Consider the following 16,432-nt stretch of genomic DNA (forward strand, 5'->3'; position numbering starts at 1 on the left):
ATACCAGAAATTCTTTAGTTAGCTGCAAAATTCTACATCAATTTCCTAACCTGGAAATTATATAGTTAGCTCCATTGATACCTTCACTGCTCAAAATATTTATAAACATTTTTTTGGAACTCTCTTAAGAACCAGTATATGAGACAACACACATGCACATAGCTCAAACACTCAAAAATCAGTCTCATTAGTTTATAGTTACATCCTATATTTTTGACCAAAAATGGCAATACCCATCTGATCACCCACCTTATTCATAAGACTTGGCTCCAAATGGCTTTTGCTTGTTTCCAAAATTCAAATTCACCCTCAAAAGACGAAGATTTGCCACCACTGAGGATATTCAAAATAGTATGACGAGGTTCTAAAGATAATTCCAAAAGTGCTTTGAGCAATGGCAGCATCATTGGGATAACGGTATAGCTTCCCAACATGACTTCCTTGAAGGAAAGAACACTCATGTGGATGTGTAAGTTCTGGTATGTTTTTGAATTTTTAAAATAAATCAATCTTGTTCTCTGATAGTCACATCTCTTAAATCAGGAGGGGAAAAGTAAGAATAATATTAAATATAAACTTGAACTCTCTAACAATAATACCATTTTAAATATCTCCCCAAATGAATATACCTTTGCATCTTAGATTTAAAAAAATATGAAGGTTTGGATTTACAATACAGATAGGATCCAGCAATAACAAAACATTAGCAATCTGATGTAAAAATACCTTTTACCAAGATTCATGAAAATTATAGCTTTTAATTAATTTTTCTTACCTGTAAACAAGGGTGTCATCATAAGTACCATTGTACTGAATCTGAAACATACGTATTCCAGGGATATTTCTTTGAAAATTAAATTTAAGAAGTGCAGTAGATGACGTTGCTTCTGCCACCACAATTTTGTCTTGACTGAGTTTAGTATCACCATTACTACTGCTTGCATTAGAACCTGATTTTGTAGAAGTTGAGATATCTGAAGAACCAGGATCAGGTTCATGGATATGGTTTGTACTGTTTAGTATATGGGGGAGCTTAATTATATGAAGATCCACTGTTTGTGTGGCTTCCCCAGCAGGATTGGAAGCAATGCAGGTAAAGGCACCTGTATCCTTTACAGTTGTTATCATGATGTCGAGTGTTCCATTGTCATACACCAGAGATCTGGTTGCATTTGAAATAAGCTTTCCTTCAGGAGAAATCCAGTGAATTGCTGGTTCGGGGTCTCCTCTAGCTTTGCACCTCAGTGTTGCCCTTTGACCTTCCAGAACTCTCATCTCATGTGTGTGTCGAGTAATGAGAGGAGGTTCACACAAAAATTCTTCCTCAGGAATCGACCAAAAATAGCGGCCAGTTAAAAGTGGAGGTGAAGCACAGGTCTCTAAGTCATCTTCTCTGGATAGACGCCTCAACCACAATAATTCACAATTACAATGCAAAGGATTTCCACCAAAACTTAATGCAAAAGTCGATGGACTTATGATTCCTGAGGTTGCTAGAACCTGAGCTCGCTGAAAGAGAGGATCAGGCGGTAGCTTCTGCAATTTATTTGATGTTACATCTAGCCGAGTCATCTTGTGCAAGTGAGAGAAGGTTCCTTTAGGGATATTATCAATCATGTTGTGATCCAAACTGAGGGTGTGCAAGCTAACCATCTTCTCAACAGCATCCCAAGGTATTGTTTCTAAATTGTTATAGGACAAATCCAGCTCTTCAAGGGCAAATACGTCATCAAATGCAGTAGAAGAAATCAAAGTTAGTTGATTGTTATTCAATATCAAATGATGTAGATTGGAAAGTCCACTGAACATATCATTTGTGATTTTAGTCAATCTGTTGCTATTCAAATGCAATGCCCTCAAATTCCGTAAGTCAGCAAATGCATGAGGTGTAATAAAACTTATTGTATTCCGAGACAGAGTCAGATCCACCAAGCTAGTCATATTGGCAAAATCTTTCCTTTTAATGTTTGTAACAAAATTATCTGCCAACCGCAGTTCTACAGTTCTTCTGTCAATGTTTGGTGGAACAAATAAAAGCCCTTTCTTGGCACACAGGGTTGCAAGATTAGGAGACAAAATCTGACAGACACAACGCTTCGGACAGATCTGAGCTTTCACTGCTATCCCAATGAAAAACAGATATAAAAGAAATTTTTCCATTGTAGATCAGATGTAAGACCCTGTTAAAATAAAGCACAAAAGTAAATTGTTAAAAGCTAATCCTTTGACAAATATTTATAATATTCCATGCAAATAGAAACTCAGAAAAAATTAGCAAACAAATTCATTCTACTTAAATTGGAGACACTAGTATAAAATGGTATAAAAAGTACATATGGTTCAAAACTTCCTGGTATTAAGCAAAATAGTCAAGCAAGTTAACAGGTGGTCAGAATTCTGTCAGGTAAGTGCAATTAAGTGTGAACAGTGGCATGAAAATTCATTCCAGGGAGGATGGAAATTCTGGTAAATTTCCCCTATACCTTGAAAGACATCTTGTTCTGCAACAGGAAATTCAAATATTAAAGACAAAACTAAGTATTTTAAATTAGTGCAGTTCACTAGCCTGTATACAAATGAGGATATGTAAATGAAATATTTATGTTTATAATAAAGTTAACTTTGTGACATATTTTAAGGTAATTAATTGCTGATTAGCTTTTACATGCCTTCACAATCTTACAGACAGTTCATCACTGCATCTTCACTGTAAATATATAATATCATGCTCAAAATGATTAAGACTGAATATTCAACACTCTGAACTGCATAAATATTAACTATTATATAATTGTTATAAACGAAAGTATGTTTTTAAAGATAATATAGGGAAAAAAGCCACTAATATAGTAGACAGTGGCTTCCAAAGTTATTATAGTCTTTTATTATAGTTCAAAATCTTAATTCATTAATATCCTTTAAATTTTTTTAAATATTTGCAGTTTTATTTTAGGATATTTTTAACTTTATTTTTCTGGGAACCACTCCTTGTTGTGCTCAGGGTTTATATCTGGTTCTACACTCAAGGATTACTCCATGTGAGGCTCAGAGACCATATGGAATGTTAGGGATTAAAAGTTCTCATAAGACATATAAATTTGAAGCATAAAGAGGTGAAAAACCCTGAAAACAATTTCTCACTTTTTTTTTTGCAGGGATGAGGGGTGGAGGGTCTTATTCACTTTTTTAAATAAACAGAGTGCAATATAATTAGTTATGGTAGAAATAGTAATTCAGTTTTTAAAATAAACATCCTTAAAGGTTTACTTTACTTTATGCATAATTGCTTCTATTTAAGATGTGATTATATAAGAAAATAGTATCATCAACAAAATAAATAGAAATTTATTGGTACAAACTATATAAAAGTACAGTTTTTAAGACAATGGCTTAAAAAGGAACAACAAAATTGGGATTCTTGAGAAAGATAAAGAAAAATAAATGAACCTTGTGATTGCTCCTTGAGGCACATTCCAAATCACAGGAAAAGAAAGAAAACTTGATAAGGCATAAACTGTCATCTTGATTGAAAAAGTGACACACTGGATATGAGATTGAATTTATAAACCTTAGTTCCAGAATGAGGATGGATATCAGAATAGTGTGCTCCAGTAATATCTTTAGAAAAGACAGAACAAAAAGTACAATTAATAATTAACGACTAACTTAAATTAAAAAGTGGAAGTAGTTTAAAAAGTAGGAAAAAATCTTAGTGGTTTGTGAAATAAATTAGGAAGTCAATAATTAAAATGCTCTGAGAAAAATAAAAAAAAAATGCCCACGTAAGAGTACTCAGAAAAGATGAGATAAAAAAAAACATTTTGAGAAAAATAAAATGAAAGTTTCATCCATCAGAAGAATTTTTTAAAAAGCATTGAGAATTTTTGTAGTTTAAAGAAAATTTATATAATATAAAATCTTATATCTATTAATGAAATAAAGCAAAAGAAGTATTATTTCTGTGGATTTGTATAAAATAATTCAAATTTGAATATGCTAGCAAATAATCACTTTTTGTGCGGTTAAAGTAAATCCAGAAAAATATAGAGCTTTATATAAACCAAGTAACCTAAATTAAATATTATATTTTAAACAATATAATTATATCATAACTCCAAGAGAGCAAACAAATATATATATGTACATATATACACCAAAAATTTTACTGTGAATGATTTGTAATTTACGTTGGTCAAAATAAAAATTATTATAAAAATGAAAAATTGTATGCATAACTCTAAATCTAGTTCAGTAGAGAGTTATATAAAGGGACTAATCTGGTATAAACTAGAGTGAAGAAAAACATTTACACTTTAATAAATTTTTGTTAACACTTTATTATTAACTTATTAAGGGCTTATAACAAAATTTAATGGAAAGCTCATCAATTTCCCATATAACAGCATAGCAACATTGATATGAATACCTCCTCCATTATTGACAACCCTTTGAAGAGTGGTACATGTGTTTTAATCTTTGAAACAACATTTTCACATTAAAATCTTCTTAGGCACATAGTTTTTGGGTGGTCTTCTCTTCTGGTAATATACTTTCTACTGATTTATATAAAAACAATTGCATCTCTCCACTATTCTGGCATCGTAGAGAGTATTTTTACTGCTCTAAAAATGCACTTTGCTCTGCCTATTTATTTCTTGCCTGCCAATTTCTAATAACTATTGATCTTATTAATACCAGCATTGCTTTGTCTTTTGTAGAGTTTTATCATTTTAACTCAAAGGCTTGTTGCTTTTTTAGATTGACATCTTTTATTTTTGTGTTACTGTGTCATTTAAGATTACTCAATGTCTCTCCATGGCTTGTTAAATTTTAGAACAAATCTCCCATTCCTTATACAGAACAGCTTATTAATTGATGGTTGAAGTATATGTTGGTTGTTTCAAAAGTTTCTGTGTGTATCAATGAAAATGTCAAAAAAACCACATGCAAATTTTATACATGCAAAGTTTTATACTTTTATCTAAGTATTATGAAGAGCAATGTTGTAATAGTTTAGTCTTTTCTAACAAAAGAAAAACTGTCTCAAATTGTGTCATAATTTCCTCCAGCAAATCCATGTCATTTTCTATATATTTTAGCACTTGATTTATCATCAGTGTGTCAGATGTCATTTCTAAGTAATGCATTTGATCTCTTTCAACTTTATATTACTTTTCCCTAAAATTATATTTATAATGAAACTGACACGTATCACAAAGGACAAGAGCAACCAGTATTGACACGAAGCAGGCAATAAAGGGATACCCATTCACTACTGGTGAGAATGGTGACTGTTCTAGTTTTTTGGAAGACAATATGAGTATTCTTCAAAAGACTAAGAATTTAGCCAGCAATTCCAGTAATACAAATGAGAAATCCCACTCCTGGGAATATACTTCATGAATCCCAAATAATGAGAAAGACATATGCCCTACTATGTTCATTGCAGCACTATCAACGATAGCCCAAATCTGTAAACAATTCAAGTGCCAGGAAAAGATGAGAGAAAAAGAAGCTACAGTCTACAAAATTAAAAGAAAACTATTCTGATATAAAAAAAGATGGAGATGTGAAACTTGATGATAAAGTGCATAAAAAGTGGGGCAGAAGAAAAGAAAAAAGTGCCTACCATAGAGTAGACTGAGATTAGGCACAAAACCAGGAATACTGGTGAAGGGATTGGTGTTGGAACATTGTATACCTGAAACTAAATCACGAATAACTCTAATTTGTGGTGATTCACTAAAACTGATTTTAGAGCAATAGTAAAACAAAACACCATTTATAAATAAAACATGTATTATCTTTCCATACTTTGTCAGCTGCATGGCTTTGTTGTTTAATTGAATTTTTAAAATATTTTTTGACCATAACAGGAGATGATTAAGACTCACTTTCTTGTGCCTATAGGATCATTCCTGGTAGAGAATGGGACCATATGCAGTGCCAGAAAATGAATAGGGTCCATTATATGCAACCATGTAATGGAAGTATCTGAACCTCTGTACTATCTCTTCAGCCCATGTCTCCCTTCATTGGTTATGTGTGTATCAAGACAAATTCTATAAATTTTTCTGTAGTCCCCCAAAAGATCTGCAATATATGATAAAGTGTGCACAGCTGTTAGTACTAAAATGCATGATTCCTTAATCCTATGACTAAATGTGTGAGCACTTCAACAAAATATTCAACTTACTATAAGCACCAATGCCCAAATGGCTGAAACCTCAGACAATCACAATAACAACTATAAAAGAGAAGGAAAACAAACGTGTTTTAGAAAATGGGCTGGAGCAAAAGCACAGCAGTAGAGCATTTGCCTTGTATAGGGCTTACCCAGGATGGACCTGGTTTGATTCCCTGCATTCCATATGATCTCCCTAGCCAGGAGCAATTTCTGAACACATAGCCAGGAGTAACTCCTGAACAACAATGGGTGTGGCCCCAAAACACACAAACAAACAAATCTTACTTTGTGTTTTAGAAAACGACTTGTAAAATTGGAGCTAGAGTGATAGCACACGGAGTAGGGCATTTGCCTTGCATATAGGCAACCTGGATTTAATCCTAGGTATCCCATATGTTCCCCTGAGAACTGTCTGGAATGAGCACAGAGCCAGGAGTGAGCACTGCTGGAAATGACTGAAAAGCAAGAAAACAAACAACAACAAAGAAGACTTACAAAATCATTTTATTGTTCCCAGATTCTAAGCTTTTCATTCATTTCTCTGAAATTTTTGTAAGTTAAGTCAGATGAGAGTGAGATACTGAGTAGGGTAACATAAGATTCCCTGTAAACCTGTGATTAAAATTGTCTTTTGGTGAGTTTATATCTCAAACTGTAAGCTTAAAGAGACTTTCTCAGCATTTTTCTCCTTCCTTAGGTGAAAAATAATGACTAAACTTAAGTAGGATTGAGTTTATTTCTTCCACTTCGAAGGCTAGAAGAGGCAGAATTAGTGTTTCATTCCCAGTTCAATTTGAACATGGCAATACGCCATAGATTAAGTTATAGTAAATTTCTCAAAAAACAGGCATTCTGTTAAGAAGTATTGCATACTGTTTTTCATGTTTTACAAATTAAGTAGTGGTTAGAAATTATTGCTTTAAATATATTGCTTTAAATATGACAAAGAAGACATTCCTTCTCATTATATTATAATTATTATTTTTATTATTGTTATTATTATTATTAGTTTAGAGCTTTATGAAGCAGTGCTCTGGGATGATGCCCAGTTGAGTGCTTCTGGGAGTACAGAGGATCAAACCCAGAACTTTTACATGAAAAGTATATACTTTATAGTACACTTGCTATTATTGGCAGTCTGTTCTCAGTTGTAAGCAGGAGAAAATATTTTCATATATTGCTGTGGATATTTGGTGAAGCCCTTAATCTTGGTCCTCTAAGACTTTTTTTCTTAACTTCAGAATTATCTGCTCTTACAATTCAGCAATCTATCATTACAGCTAAATTTTTGCTCTTCTGGAACTGATTTCATTGTTGTTTCTGCTCTCATATATAGTTCTAGTAAATTGAGTTTCCTGTATTTTCTTTTTGTCCCTCTAATCTCAGAAACAGTGATTTTCTCTGTGCTCTTTCTTAATGACTGTAGAAGTGTTTATGCTTTTTAGGCAGTTCAACACAGTTCAATATTTTTACTGCTGTTCTATGGAGTGAGCACTTTGATTTTTCTTATATGAATTAGAGAAAAAATTTAATAGCATTAAAATAATAATGTGTAAGCTCTTACTTATAAATATAGAAGTAAGAAAAGGGGCCAGAATGATAGCACAGCGTTAGGGCTGGGTTCAATCCCCAGCGTCCCATATGGTCCCCCAGAGCCTGGATCGATTTCTGAGTGCATAGCCAAGAGTTACCCCTGAGTGTTACTGGATGTGGCCCCAAAACAAATAAAATAAACAAACAAACAAAATCATGGTGATAACAAGAAGAGTTTTTTTTAGGTATATTCAGAAAAGAGAGAACTAAGGAAGGATAGGAAGACTTGGCAAGCAGCCCAGACTTTCTTCTTTGGAAGACTGGGTAAGAAGTGGGGTAATTGAGAAAAAAGTCACTCAGAATTTCTGCTGTAAAAATGAACAGAAAGGATGGAGTGCTTTTATTTCCAAATAGTTTTTTTTTCTGACTTACAGCCCCAGGCATCCAAGATATTATTTTTAGAGAATTATGAACATTATATGTTTATAAGATACAATTCTTCCTCTTAATATAATGTGTAATATCTCAGTTACAGTCAGAAAAAGTATGTCAAGATGGGAATAGGCTTTAGAAAAATCCCATAGACCGCTGGAAACAACTGTGAAGTAGGGTGACATCTCTAAATGTTTGGAGATAAAATGTTTCACCTGTTAAACAGAGACAGATCTCCAAAATCATTCTAGCATTCAGATGTCATGCCTTACTAAAGAAATGAAATGTCCAGTATGCCCTCAAAGCATTTGATATTATGATCAAGTCAAAAAAATTGAAGAATGTTAAAAATATTTAGTAATTGTTCTTAATTATTCATCTGAGCTGAATGGACTAGAACATAAATTCAGTATATATTCAAGTATTCTGAAAGGTATCCATTAAATTTATATATATGTATATATATGTATACATATACATGTATATATATGTATACATATGTGTATGCATATATGTATATGCACCTAGGTGTGTATATATGATCTTAAGCTATAATACAGTGTGTGGAGCAATTGTCTCACATGTTGCCAACTTGGGTTTGATCTACTACAACCATATGGCCCCCTAAACCCTGCAAGAAGTGATCCCTAAAAGCAGAAAAGGAGTAAGCCTTAATCACTGCTGCTCTGACTCTCAACATACACATACATACTCAAGCAAGCATGTAACTATATTCTTTATTACATACAAAGAAAATACATATGAATACAAAGAAATGGTATAGGCATTAAGGCACTTGTTTTGCATGTGACCAACCATAGTTTGGTTCCCAAAACCTGCATATGGTCCCAAGAGCACTGCCAATAAATTTCTGAATACAGAGCCAAGAATGGGCCTGAATAATACTATCCCCCATCAAATAAATACATATTATAAATGAGCAAAAATGTTAAGGGGAGTCAACATTAGCAAAAAATAAAGGGAAGGGCCGGAGAGATAGCACAGTGGTAAGGCGTTTGCCTTAGATGCAGAACGACAGTGGTTAAAATCCCAGCATCCCATATGGTCCCCCGAGCCTGCCAGGAGCAATTTCTGAGCATAGAGCCAGGAGTAAACCCTGAGAGCTGCCGGGTATGACCCAAAAACAAAAACAAAAAAATAAAGGGAAGTCAACATTACATAAGTATTATTTTATTGATGCTGCTATATAGACATCCCAGAATTTAGTCATAACCAATAGTTTAAAAGCATAAAGATTAAAATATAAAGTATGAGTTTAAAAGATAGAAAATATTACTGCTGTAATGAGAAAGTTTAGCAAAAAAGTGAAAGCAATGTACATTTCAAATGCTCTAAAATACGTAGAAAGTTTTAGAAATACTTATAGGCCACTGAATACTGCAAAAAAAATTTTAGCTATGTGAAGCTAAACTAGTAGAAAAAAATCTAATCTCAGATATATTAACACAAAATTAGTGTAATAGATCAATAAAATATGTTAGAATGTTGATATAATCATTGCTGGAGTTATAGAAGAAAATAAAACAGACTATGAAGTAAAATATTTGAAGTAAAACATGATGAAGTAGTTACCAACACTAGATATAGTAAACACACACACAAAATGAAAATGCAAGCTGATCAAAAGTCAATTACTATTGTTAAATGGGGGATGTGGAGAACACTCTTGGCCCCAGAGTATACTGAGTGAAAGAGAAAGAAAAATATGAAATAAAGGGGGAAAGGATTTAAGGGAACTCAGGCGCATTGGTTGTAAGAAAGGACAGAATTAAATATACAAGCCACTTAGTCAAATACAATGAAATCATGAAAACCAAACTTAAAACAACCAAACTTAAGAACAGGAGGTAGTTTATGATGACAGCTCAAGCGGGAATGGGATGGATTCTGGAAACATTGGTAAAGGGAGGTTGACACAGGTGAAGTGATTGATGCTGAATCATTGTATGTCTAACACTCAAATAGAAATAACTTTGTGCATAACAATGTTTTAATTTAAAAATAAAAAAAAATCTAAAAAGAAGAATCATAAAAAATTATAAAATCAATGTCATAATACATTATAAGTTTTATGAATCAATGCAACTGAATAATCAATGCCAAAATAGAATTGAAGAACTCCATTAAAATCTAAAATGAAAACTAGATTATTTATCAATATAAATTTTATCCAAAAAATATATGCTTCAAAGAAACAAAGCATTAAAATGTTCAAATGTTTTGCAGACTAAAGTTAAGAAAAATCAGGTATTATCTACAATAAAAAATTAATTTTATCCACTCTTTGGTGATTTTTGACCACACCCAGCTGGGTACAGGGTTTACTGGTGAATCTGGATTCAAAATGTGGTGCCAGCAATCATAAGTGCCCTCCCCATTTGTACTCTCTTCAATACCTGAAAGAAATGTTTTAAAAGCCACAATTAAAATTAAAATTATAGATAGAACTCCTCTTTGTAGTTGATAGCAGAGACTGATAGAAAAATATATTTAAAATAGTATGGATCCTCAAGCCTGCCAGGAGCGATATCTGAGCACAGAGAAAGGAGAACCCCCTGAGCACTGCTGAGTGTAGCCTCCTCGTCCCCCCCCCAAAATAGCAGTAGGTATAAAAGATTTGGTCATGGGTCAGGAGATGAATGAAAAGGTTAGTATGCTCGCTAAGAATTATAGTACAGCTGGTAAGGTATAGTTCTTGCACAGTGCTAATCTCTGTTCGATCCCCATTATCCTATATAGTCCTCTGGACAGAGTCAGGACTAATTCCTAAGTGCAAAGGCAAAAGTAATCCCTGAACATAACCAGGGTGTGCTCCCCCACACCCATATTCATTCCCCCTCAAAAAAATAAAAACCCCAAAAACCAGAGGGACAAAAGAAAACAAAACCCCCAAAACAAGAGGGACAAAAGAAAGACAGAAAGTGTCAGTGTGCTATTTTGTATTCAGGAGGCCTAGTTTTGCTCTTCATCAACGTAAAAATCCCACAAGTCATCAGTGACCTCAAGTACCAATCTTAGAGTTGCCCCAGAGGAACTTTGGGTGTCAATAAAAACCAAAATAAAATTTTAAACAAATATAAAGAGCTTTAAAAGACAATCAACAAATTTGATTTAAATAACAGTTATGAGGCACATATGCAACCAATGGAGAGTTACACTTCTTTCTGAGGCACAGGAACATAGATTTGAATACTTAATATATAAAATAAATTAAATCACAGTAAAAAGGTTATCGTACTACAATGTAATATATTAAAATGAATAAAATTAATTATGCATGATACCAAATGGAAGTTAAAAGTTACATGATAAAATTATAACAAAGAATATTGTCAATATATTGAACTAAATGAAAGCAAATATAGTATAACTCATGATATAAAATATATAGTCCACATCTCCCCTTTTGAGATGGATACTTTCTTCCTTTAACTCAGGGACTTAAACTGGGACTCTGCCTTTTGAGAAATCTGTTGCTCTCTCTCTCTCTCACTTTCACTCTCTCAGTACCTCCAAATTAAATATTTTTACTTTAAAAATGGTTTAGATTGGAATGAGATTTCAAACTACATATAGTCTGAAAACAAAATTATTATTATTATTATTGTTGTTATTATTGTTATTATAATTATTATAAATTATATTTGGGTTTTAGTTGAATCCCTGTGGTGCTCAGGGATTACTCCTGCCTCTGCACTCAGAAATCACTCCTGGTAGACTCCGGGGACCATATGGGATGCTGAGGATCAAACCCGGGATTAAACGCAGGTCCATCTTGGGTCGGTTGCATGCAAGGCAAACACACTATCACTCCAGCCCCTGTAAATAGAATTTTAAAACAGGTTTTAAATTAAAAGTCGAATTTTGATTTGAGAATAAAGAGTTGGACCACATAGTGATACTCAGGATTTATTTTTGGCAGTATTCAGGGATCACTTCTGTTGGTGCTGGAGACTGAACCTGGAAAGATTGCATGCAAAGAAAAACCCAAGCCCTTGTGCTATTTCTCTGGCCTCTGTAAAATGTGATCGGATCTTTGCAAGAATAAGGCAAATATAAAAAAAATTATAAACAAAAAGAATAAAAATCAGACAATGATATGCACATGTTATGTCTTTAATCCAAAGACATTAAAAGGCATAAAGATATTTTATAAATATAATGAAAATAAACACTATGATATGAATAAAAGGATAAAACCATCTAAAATGCAATTTACCAAATAATACTAAAACTACAAAAGTTTTTTAAAAATAACTTATTTATTAAATTGTTTTAATAAGCAAAATTTACAAAAATAATTTCAAATGAGGTTGAATATAAGTTATAGATATAAGGATAGTGTGAAAAGATTAAGCATAAAGTATTTAATAACAATTGTAATGTATATAGTGAATAATGTCTAATAAAGTTTATGTTACAATATTTGTTTTGTTTTTATTATATATATATTTATAATAATAAATATAATATAATTTGCAAAAGGTTCATATATACTGCTAATGTGCTACAACTATGTATTTATTATACCCATGTAATGTATATATATATATAATGAAGTAGTAGAGAAAATTTAAGTATATAACATATGCAAAAAATAATTACAGATTAGGTATACAAAGAAGATAAAAAAGACAAATATGGGAGGAAGAACACAAATTGGCAGAAATTATTTAGGAATCTAGATAAAGTTCATATACAAAACGTTTTTATGTTATTCCTGCAACTTTCAATAATTATGTAATTGTGACATTTTAGAAGAAAATAAAAATAACAAAAAGGAAATGTAAGGGAAGTACCTTGTTAAGAAAACATTAAATTATCAGATAATAACCAGATGAAATAACCATATGAAAACATTAGTTTATCAGATAATAACCTTATGAGAATATTCACAATATTATGAGTGAACTGAAAATTAAATCACTATTCTCATCCAAACTTATATAATTATAAAAATAATCTAAAAAATTTAAATTTATATGAGAATATATAACGTAAAAATGTATTGACTGCTGGTGAAACTTTAAAACACTACAGTACTTTGGAGAGTTATTGAGCAGGAGTTCTTTTTTAGTGCAATACATGCCACATAATTTTACAAAGAAAATTAAAATTCTGTGATTCAAAAAGATATATCCAAGAATGATTAAATAGTTCTAATAGTATTAATAATAATATTTCTGTGTGGGTAGAGTGATACAATAACTACTAAGACACTAACTTTGCATGCTGTCTACCTGTTTTTGATCTCGCATTCCACCTAATCACCAGGAGCAATCCCAAACATCCTCTTACCACAAAAAAGAAAATAAATATAAATATATTTTACTCAAAACTACACAGATCTATCAATATTTGAAGCAATTAAGAAATTGTACTATATTTGGACTCCTAAACCAGTCACGGTATATTAATATTACTGATATTCACGAAAACAGGAATGAGTTTTCTTTTCTTCTCTTTCTCTTTCTCTCTCTCTCTCTCTCTCTCTCTCTCTCTCTGTCTCTCTCTCTCTGTCTCTCTCTCTCTCTCTCTCTCTCTCTCTCTCTCTCTCTCTCTCTCTCTCTCTCTCTCTCTCTCTCTGTCCACACCCAGCAGCACTCAGGGATTACTCCTGGCTCTGTGCTCAGATATTGCACCTGGCAGACTTAGGGGACCATATTGGATGCTGGGGATCAATTCGGGTCCGTCCCAGGATGACCACGTGCAAGGCAAATTACCTCTGTGCTATTGCTTCTGTGCCAGGAATGAGTTTTCTAATGACTAGAATGCTCTGAAAGATTTGAAGCCTTAATCATAATATCTATGAATGTGAAAATAATATCTTTGAGGATACTTAGGTAAAAGTATTAAGTTAATCCAATACAATGATGTCCTTATAGAAAGAGAGGAATTTAGATACAGAGACAGGTGTACATAAGACATTAAAAGACAATGAGAATTCATCTCAACTCATGAAAGGTCTAAGGCTACCAGAAATTAGAAAATGGGAATAAAAAAGATTCTCATTCAGAGTACTCAAACCCAGTAGAAAATCCAAGGACTTCATCAAGTGGCATATGTAGGATCAAATATAGGATGCAAGTAAAATTACTTATAAACTATTCTACATGAAATACAAAGAAAGCCCAGAAAAATAAAAATGAATACGATTATTTTAAAAAAGAGTGTCAAATAGGGGGCTGGAGAGATAGCATGGCAGTAAGGCATTTGCCTTGCACGCAGCTAAATCAAACAGAAAGTGGTTGGTTCGAATCTGGCATCTCATGTGGTCCCCAGTACCTGACAGGATCTACTTCTGAAAACAGAGCCAGGAGTAATCCCTGACTGACACAGGGTGTGACCCAAAAACAAAACAAAACAAAACAAGTGTCAAATAGATGACTTACTTTTGGACTAGTAGATTCAGAATTGTAGGACAGTACATTTTAGTTAAATCATCGACTTGTGGTGCTTTGTTACAGCAGTTTTAGCAAATTAATACAAAGAAAAATCATTTTTTCTGATAAGAGTATTTCAGATTAAAATATTACATATGCAATTTTCTGAACACATGTGCATTTAGAACAGTTGAAAGTAATCTATGAGGATAATCACCTAATTAGTTACCTAGACTCCAGGAAAGAAAATAATGCAAGCATTTTGGTGGATTATAGAAATATAGCTAAGATTTCAAATAAAGGTGTAATTCATTAACTATTTAAAATGCAGTACATATTATTTTTACAAAGTTCAATTTAATATAGTTTTTATAGTTTAGAGTAAGAGAGATGGACCCTATATTATTTTTCCAAATAAAGAGCACATGAGTAATACATTTTGGTAGCTAATACTGTTAGAAACATGTTTTTAAAATTACCACTTTGCATTCAATATCAGATATAGTTAATAATGAATTGGATGTCATTTTATAAATGAATTTACTTTATCAACTTATATAGATCTTGATGGGATTTCACTACTGATACCGTATTAGAAAGAAAAGGTACATTTAGAATAAAATGTGAATCACTTTCTCTAATTGTATTTTACATGATTCTTTTAGCTAATTAAAAATGTCATAAGTATTATACTCATTGATCTTTCTTCATTTGTCATCTTAGGAAAATATGATTATAAAAACAGTATTTATTTGAGTTTATTATTTAAAATTTATAGATTTATAAAAATCAGCAATCCCACCATTTGCATTCTTATCTTGTTAAGTGAAACTATTGTTTTTTCTAGCTAAATACCAGCAAAACAGATTCTAGAAATGAATAATGTTGGATAAGGATTGTGTACCTTATAGTTAGTGCTACAAGTTGCAGCTCTTAAAATAATATACTTTACAATACTGTATATATTTCAAGAAAATTTCTATCAGGCACAGCGTAACTTATTTACAAAAAAAAGCATCTATCATACATGAACTGGAAAATGATTTTTAAGTACTTTCTTCATCTCTGTAGCCCATGGCGTATGCTCAAAAGAATCAGCATTTATTTGGCAGCTAGAATGGGGTATAAAAGCAAATTTACATTTCACACCCAACAGAGAGTATAATCTACTCTCTGCAGAAACCAATATGGTACCAATATATATGGTGGCATTAAAGGAAAGCCACTGGGCTTCTCGGGGACTGTCATTCCATTTAGCAAAGTTCTATTAATTAAAATAGAGTCCCTTTGCCCAAGTTAATGCTTGGGACAGATGCTGATGCCTATTGATGCTAATGAGTTGTTTTAGGATGTGTCAAAATGAATGGTGCGCTGAAAAGAATATTTTAAAACATGACTTAAATAATGAAACCGTTTTGATAACTTTACTTTAAATACTTTAGATTTTCTGTCTTGCACTTTTCTAAAGAATACAGTCACAGAATAATAACCCCATTATTACCTTAAAACATGAACTGACAGTATTCTGTTTTGACTTGTTATATTCATACCTAAAAATATGGCCAAAGTATCCTAAAATAATTTTTCTTACTATTTTTTATAAATTATTATACAAAATTCTAACACTTTTAACATTATTTGTAATTCCCCAATGTTCCTATTTTAGCCATTCATTATTTACCTTTTTTTTAGCAATATGTATTTAAATTCTGCATAACATACAGGGTATTTCATTAGAAACTAATTTATTTAGAAGACTGGGTAAGTGCAAGGACAAGAACATTAAATTCTATAATAGAATGTAACCTATGAAAAGTTTTAAGTTAATATAGAATTTGATATTTGAATTCACACTATTCCAATGACTCTGCAAGGT

The 16,432-nt window shown here is 32.2% G+C and overlaps 1 protein-coding gene across 2 annotated transcripts in view; it reads right to left on the bottom strand.

The window, feature by feature from the left end:
• Window positions 1-16,432, bottom strand: part of LRFN5 (leucine rich repeat and fibronectin type III domain containing 5) — a 305,202-nt gene that overhangs the window by 18,531 nt on the left and 270,239 nt on the right. For both annotated transcript variants that reach the window (XM_049768400.1, XM_049768399.1), the window contains exon 3: window positions 776-2,180. In XM_049768400.1, the coding sequence (XP_049624357.1) occupies window positions 776-2,160 (1,385 nt within the window). In that variant the 5' untranslated portion in view covers window positions 2,161-2,180. The remainder of the gene's footprint in view (window positions 1-775; window positions 2,181-16,432) is intronic.

Source organism: Suncus etruscus, chromosome 2, assembly GCF_024139225.1.
Source record: "Suncus etruscus isolate mSunEtr1 chromosome 2, mSunEtr1.pri.cur, whole genome shotgun sequence".
Lineage (NCBI taxonomy): Eukaryota > Metazoa > Chordata > Mammalia > Eulipotyphla > Soricidae > Suncus > Suncus etruscus.